The 7,524-nt window shown below is 50.9% G+C and overlaps 1 protein-coding gene across 1 annotated transcript; it reads right to left on the reverse strand.

The window, feature by feature from the left end:
• Positions 1–266: 266 nt before the first annotated feature.
• LOC116742010 (T-complex protein 1 subunit gamma-like) lies at positions 267–793 on the reverse strand. Its single transcript, XM_032609255.1, has one exon. It carries the CDS (start codon positions 764–766, stop codon positions 308–310), a length of 459 nt encoding a protein of 152 aa, XP_032465146.1. The 5' UTR covers positions 767–793; the 3' UTR covers positions 267–307.
• Positions 794–7,524: the final 6,731 nt, after the last annotated feature.

Consider the following 7,524-nt stretch of genomic DNA (forward strand, 5'->3'; position numbering starts at 1 on the left):
CCTAGGGAAAGCTCTTGTGGTTGGTAAATAATGCAGCATCTTTATGGTGGCTTCCGGACAGAGAGGGAGATTTTTGTTTTTTTAAATGACTTAGATTTAATCATCGGAAGCAAACTAAATGGAGAGCTTACAATAGAGAAGAATTACATGTCAGAGCCTTTTGCAAACTGAGCTGGGACAGAAAGGGACTGGGGCTGCCCCTCAACCCGATCCCTTCCAAACAAAGACATCCACAGTGTCCCTGGCAGTCTGGCTCAGGGAAGGGGGAGACTGTTGGCTCTGTGCGTTGAGGTCGCCTTGCCACCGCTCACTCCTGGCTAGCCATCAGGAGCCCCGCCTTGCTGGCTCTGGTCATCACCCTTTTTTTTTTGTGGCCTGATACGATGTCATCAATCCGCAGCAGTAGAACTGCCGTCTCCACTGCTGTCTTATACGTTTGCAGCTTTACAGCCAATGGTTCCCAGATGCCCAGTTCTTTCATGTCCACCAAAGTACCTGTCTCACCATTTACGCCCCAGGTCTCACAATTCTCCTGGGTGTGCTTGGCCCGAAGGGAGGTAAGTAGACAGATGGTGCTGGCCCCACAGTTATGAATAAGGGTACGAGGGATGACCTCTAGGGCTTGGGCAACAGCCCGATACGGCCATTGTTCCACACCAGTCATGGCCTTGGATTTTTCTGTCAAGGCATGAGCCACAGACATCTCAGAAGCCCCACCCCCAGGCACCAGCTGAGGGTCCAGGAGAACACTGCGGCACACCTGCATGGCATCCTGGAGGTTGCGTTCTACTTCCGAGAGCAGAGAGGGAGATTTAATTTCATCTTATGCATTTTGCTTATTTGAAAAAAATTTTTTTCAGCACGGAGTGCGCCAATTACAGCATCATGGCATACATGTCGTACTGACATCTGGAAATATTTAGCAATTCTAGAAACAAACAGTCAAGGAGTTCGCCCAGATCATCAAATACAGATTTGACCCTAACCCAGATTCCCAGCAGCACGCATCAGGAGTGAACAAACATGGAGTTCCTAATGACCCTATCTTCTTCTGTAGCAGAAACAAACATGGTTGGTTCTGGTACCCAGGCCTGGAAGTGACTTGGGGATCCTTGTCTCTGGTATGTTTCCCACTGGCAGCCTCAATGGAATTCAGCAGAAAATCAGGCCACAGGACTGGATGAGACAGGACAGTGGTCCAGACAGGCTGGCAGAAGTTCAGTCCAGGGTTCAAGGGCAAATGGTGGATGAACAGGGGAAGAGGTCAGCAGAGGTCAGGACTGAGTGGGCAGCACCGAGCATTAGGCTTGAGGCTTCAGTGCCAAGCCATCAACAGGACCCAGCAGAAGCTCAGGGGCTGGGAGATGAGAAACAGGCCAGAGGCACAGAAGAACACAGTCAGGACATGAGCTGGGAATGCAGTGTTAGGGTTAGGGCCCTTCTTCCTCACAGGTGCTTACAGAATGGGCCTGGGCACACCCACCAACTCAAGTTCCAGATGGGGCTGGACATTGCCACACACACACACACATGCCCCCAGTGCCCCTTACCCCCCCGAGGCCCAAGCTTCATTCCAAGCACCGTTTTGCTCTGGCTCCAGTTCACCCGCTGTGCCTCTCCTTCTATTTCCACAGTGAGCGGGGATTTCAGAGTCTTTAGAACGCTCCTGTTGTCCCAGGATCTCCAAACTGTTCCACCAAGCCACACAGCTACCCAAACGAAGTACAAACCCCCCTCTTCCATCTCTGCCAGCCCTCAGCCCACCCCAAGGCTTACCTCATTGGCACTTGCTCTTTATTTCCATAGAAAGAATGTTGGGATTCCGGATATATACCTGGGCATTTACCTTAACCACAAAGAACTAAACTCATACTCTTCCCCAAACTTACTTTTCTTTCTCGATCTATTCCCGACGCGGTGATGAGCACTGTTGTCTGCATAAAACTAGAAACCCAGGGGCCGCCCTAGACTCTTTCTTTTCCCTTTCTTCCCCTGTATCCAACACCAAGTCCAGTGATTTCTTTCTTTTTAAACCCTCAAAACTTCTCAGGCCATATGCCTTCCTATGTATCTGCCTCTACCATCTCTCAAAGAATTATTACAAAGCCTCCAAGTTGGACTTCTGGCCTCCAATGATTCCAGAACAATCTTCCTAAAATATGAATTGGATCGTGAGCTACTTCTCCTTGGAAGCCTTTGTTGACCTCCCATGGATGGATGCTCTTCTCTCCTCATCAGAAATTCAGGGCCCTGGGAAATGTAGACCCCAACCTCTCCCCGTTCCCTCCTTCCTGGCTTTAAGCTCCAGATCAAAGGGGTCTAGCGAAGGTCTGTGGACCTACTGAGATCACAGGCAAAATGTCAGCCATATGTACGTTTTCTAGGACTTGCAATCGTTGTCAAATGGCTCTCAAGGGTCCATGACACAAACACAAGTTAAGAACTACTGCCCTGGGGCTTCCCTGGTGGCACAGTGGTTGAGAGTCCACCTGCCGATGCAGGGGACACGGGTTCGTGCCCCGGTCCGGGGAGATCCCACATGCCGCGGAGTGGCTGGGCCCGTGGGTCATGGCCGCTGAGCCTGCGTGTCTGGAGCCTGTGCTCCGCAATGGGAGAGGCCACAGCAGTGAGAGGCCCGCGTACCGCAAAAAAAAAAAAAAAAAAAAAATAGAACTACTGCTCTTCACGTGGCATTCCTTCACGGGCCAGACCGTACTCACCTCATACCTGGCTTGTCAGAAGTGTTCAAACACATCTGACCAGAGCCTATGGTAAGAAACATTATATTTCTGTGTAAAACAGAACCAAATTTTTACAAAACAATTCTCACTCGACCTACATCACAGACACTCTAATCTTTACTATTTTAGTCATTTCCCTTTTTTTAATGCTGACTGTGATCCCTTAAACTTATTTTACAGCCCATCCACCACCAATGGATTCCAAACCACAGTCTGAAACTTAGGTCTTGAGGCTGTGTCGTATTTGTGGTTCTCTATTATTTTTTTGGTCTCAATTCCCAACTGTCTCGTAAGCTCCTTGAGGGCAGGGATCGTGACTTATACATTTGCAGTACTGCCCCAAGCACAGAGTCAGTGCGGTAAGAAAACAGCTGGAAGACATGTGGGGAAGAAACAAAGTACTACCTGGTGTAAAAACTGCCAACTACTTCAGGCATGGAGATGTGACAATCATTATTTGGTGGAGGAGAATTCCCTGGATTGCATTTAGGGTAGGGGTCCCCAACCCCTGGGCTGTTAGGAGCCAGGCCGCACAGCAGGAGGGGAGCGGCAGGTGAGTGAGTGAAGCTTCACCTGCCGCTCCCATCACTCCCCATCGCTCACATTGCCACCCGAACCCTCCCCCGCACCCCCATCCGTGGAAGAACTGTCTTCCACAAAACCGGTCCCTGGTGCCATAAAGGTTGGGGACCGCTGATTTAGGGGAAGGGTGGCGTCTCTGTGATGCTACTTTAGCACAATCTCTGTCGGCTTGAGTCTGTCCCCTAGAACAGAAGATGCACGGACTTGTGTGGTAGGAAAAGCATTGGCCCACGCATAGCTCAGCAGAGCGATAAACCCTAAACGCTTTGAGATCTCTCTCCCACTAGACATAGGAGGAAAAAATGAATTACTAACGGAGTAAAGACGCTGCTTTGCGAAAGACACCAACAAGGTGAGGAAGGAACCTTTTTATTTTATATCTATCGATCGGTCTTTAAGAATTTGTTGTTCTCGGCTACATTAGCACGGGGCCAGGCAGAGGATTTTAAATACTTGGTGCCTGCCCTCCAGAGCCTGACAAACCAGCAGATGTGTGGAAACCGACAGATGGAAATGATTAAGGGCTAAACCGCTGGTGTGGACTCAGAGGCAAAAGTTCAGGAGGGGAGATCTCATGCTCGAAGGAGGTAAGCTCTTCATTCTAACCCAAAGCTAAAGCGCTGGTATTGTCTTGGTGTAAACATTAATATCGCAGGAAACCAGGGGCCAGATAAGCTGGAGGACCTTTGTCAACCACAGAGGCTGCTGCTATAGTGGCAAAGAGGCTGCCTGACTGGTCTGTTTGCAGAGGGAGGGGGTGGTCCCGAGGGATGTCGCTCTGCATCACAGCCCGTGCAGCGCCCACCGTGAGAGAGCCCTTCTCTCTCCTGCACAGGTGCCCCTGGGCAGCCTTAAAGGGCTGGGCTGCTTCCCCACTTGAGTGTCCCACCCAGAACCCCAAACCCCATCACAGGCAGACCTGGAGGCAAGTTCCTCAGCTGCTACAACCTCCTTGTTCCAAAGTGAGATAACAATCATGGTTGTCCTCAAAGGATGTCCTGAGATCGTGTCCATTCAGGACCTAGCGCATAGTACGCACTCAATAAACGCAGTCACGGCTGATTTGCACTTCCTTCACTTCCTTCACTCCGTTGATTGACACGTATGCATTCCTGCGTTTGCCTCTCTGAACTGCCAAATAGAGTAAGGGCTTAGAGGGACACTGACGCAGCTAAATGGATGAACCCTAGCCCTGTAACACCCAGTACAATGGCACACACCCCGTGCGGGTCAGATCCCACAGACTAGAAGTGACGGCTATAATAGGAATAGTCCAGGTCCCAGGATAGGGGACGTGGGGAAATCGACTTGAATAAATACCAGCAGTTCATGTTCAAGTGCCATTTGGCTGAGACAACCACACACTTCCTTTACCAGAAGCACTTGCTTCTCCCTCCCCTACCCCTGCCCACCCCAATGGGACTGCTTGGAATCAGGGTGATTCACCCTCTGAACAGAGCAAGGGGGTATCCCTGGTTCACATCCTGCCCGCTGTACTGTTCAGAGGCCAATTCACTTTCTGCCCTCCAAGTCCAAAGGCATGAGAACAGGAGGAAATGTTCAGCTGGGCATGCTTTAATAAAACAAAATAAACTCAGCTACGAGTCCTTATGAAACTGCTCTCTGGGGAGCAGTTTCCCTGCCTCTGACATGCTCCCAGGAGAAACATGCTTTTAAAAGGAGACTTTAAATTCCCACCCTACAGTAAACACACTCTTTCAATCACACTGCAGCAAAAACGGCCAGTGAGCCACCCTAAGAAACCACGGCCCCAATGTACGAAGGCACACAACCCGCCTCCTTTCTCCATTCTAATAAACCGCCCTTGGGCCTTGGGTGGTTTTTTTGTTTTGGGGGCTTGTCCCAATGCATTGAAAGGCGGCCTACTCCCTGCACTTTTGTATTTGCGTTGTGGGCACCCTCATGCCATTCAACACAAGCAATCCAATCACGACACACAGCCGTCAGCTTGCCCCACTCCTAGGAGAAGCTAAAGATGTGCATCCTCCCCGTCCTGGCAGAGATGGGGCCCATCCTGCATGTGAAACAGTGAAAAACAAGACGCAGGGCCTTCCCCCAAACACAACTGTGGCGAAGATGGCTGGGGGCCTGAAAGACCACTCTTTTTTCTTCCACGGCAGCAGCATTTTAACCTGGGCACACGGCTGCCCAGAATAAGATCACGTTCCGGCCTCTTTGCCGCTCCTTGGCCCCGTGAGTAAGTGCTAGTTAGTGGGGTGTTAAGCAGAGGTGGCCCGTGGCTGCACTTCCGGTCTCTTTTCTGTCCTGTCGTCCTTCTTGCTGCCTGAAAGTGGGTGTAGCCATCGGGGACTAGAAGGAAGAAGGCCACTCCCTGGGGAGGGTGGGGTAGGGAGTCAGGGGAGCCTGGGACCCCAAGGATGCCATGGTCACTTCCCTCCGGATGCAGTTTATGTGAGAGAGAAATAAACGCCTATCTTGTTTAAGCCACTGATACACTGAATTTTCTGGGCCGTGGAATTGAATCCTGCCCTAATTATAGCAGTTCTGTCCCAGAACAAAGTCACCACTGGAAATGGTGGGTGGGTCCCATCTGCTATGCCCATCCACCAAGCCACTGCTCAACGCAAGACCCTAGCCATACAAGTCATCACCCAGACAGCCTGGTTTCCAGAAAAGCAGAGCCACCAGTTCACCCCTTCATCTGTCCAGCTATTTTGTGAGTCAAGACTCTGTGCCAGGTGCTGGACTGGCTCCTGAGCTGCAAACAGGACGGACTGGGCTCTGTCCTCCCAGGGATGCCTCTCATCTCACAAGGACGAGAAGCCAAGACCAGGGAACGTGATGGGGAGGTAAACACGAAAAGGGCAGCGACAGGGCACAGGGCTGGGACTCGGCCTGGTGAGGGGGCTGACGCCGAAGGACAGCTGGCAGGTACGCTCACTTGTCCTACGTTCATCAGATGCACGTTCACGGGAGGACAGAAGTGTGTGCAGAGGAAGCGTGGCTGCGCGGGTGGACGGAGAATGTGCACGGGATCCGGATGGCGGACGCGGAGCCGCCGCGGCGGCGCTCGGAGGGCTCACAGAGGTTCCCGTGGTCTGTCGCCGGGCCACCTCCGTGCCGTGGGTGGCTGCGGAATCTCCTTTCAGCTTCTCCAAGTCTGGAGCAGGCGCGGATGCAGCTCTGTGAGGAGGCACCAGCTTCTCCGGTGGGCGCCGTGAGGACAGACGCGTTGTCCTCGTTCTCCCCTGCTCCATGTCCCCTCCCTTCCCCAGCTGCCCGCCCTGCTCACCCGCAGAGACCTCATGCCTCAAAGCCCCATCAGAGTACCTACCCCATCCACATCCTCCCAGCTCCTCCGAGTGGCCCCAAGTTAGTACCCTCCTCTGATCCCCCAAACGTCCCCTTCCAGGGTTTCACCTCCCGGCTTCTCCCATGATGGTGTAATAAACAAATCCTCTGATAAACCCCTTATTCTTTTGCTCCGTGGTCATGCTGCTTCCCTATTCAGATCCTTACTACCAAATATCAGTGCTGTGAAAATCAAAGAAGGGCTATAGAATCCTTGGGGATTAAAGGAGACTGAAAGAGACAGGACAAGGTGATGCGACGAATGATTCTGGACAAGATCGTACATGCGGGGAGCGGGGGATGTTATAACAAGATTATTGGGACAACTGGGAAGATGTGAATGTGGACTTCACATTAGATCACAGTAGTGAAGCTGATCCTCACATTGTGGTAACACAAGAGAAAATCCTTCTTCTTAGGAGATACTCGCTTCCTAGAGAACCCTGTGGTCTGCAACATAATCCCAAATGGCTCAGCAAAAAATACAAATAATACACATTCATAGGGAGGGAAGAAGCACAGTGTGAACTTGTAAATCGGTGTGAAAGGCGTACAGGTGCTCCTTGTAGTATTCTCGCAACTTTTTAAAAGTTGAGGTAGAGTTGATTTACAATGTTACGTTAGTTTCATGTGTACAGCGAAGTGATCCAGTATGTGTGTGTGTGTATATATATATATACACACACACACATGCACACGAACACACACACACACACACACATATATGCTCTTTCAGATTCTTTTCCCTTATAGGTTATTACAAAATATTGAGTAGAGTTCCCTGTGCTCTACAGCAGGACCTTGTTGTTTATCTATTTTATATACAGTCGTGTGTATCTGTTAATTCCAAACTCCTAATTTATCCCCC

This window comes from Phocoena sinus, chromosome 16 (genome assembly GCF_008692025.1).
Source record: "Phocoena sinus isolate mPhoSin1 chromosome 16, mPhoSin1.pri, whole genome shotgun sequence".
NCBI classification, from domain to species: domain Eukaryota; kingdom Metazoa; phylum Chordata; class Mammalia; order Artiodactyla; family Phocoenidae; genus Phocoena; species Phocoena sinus.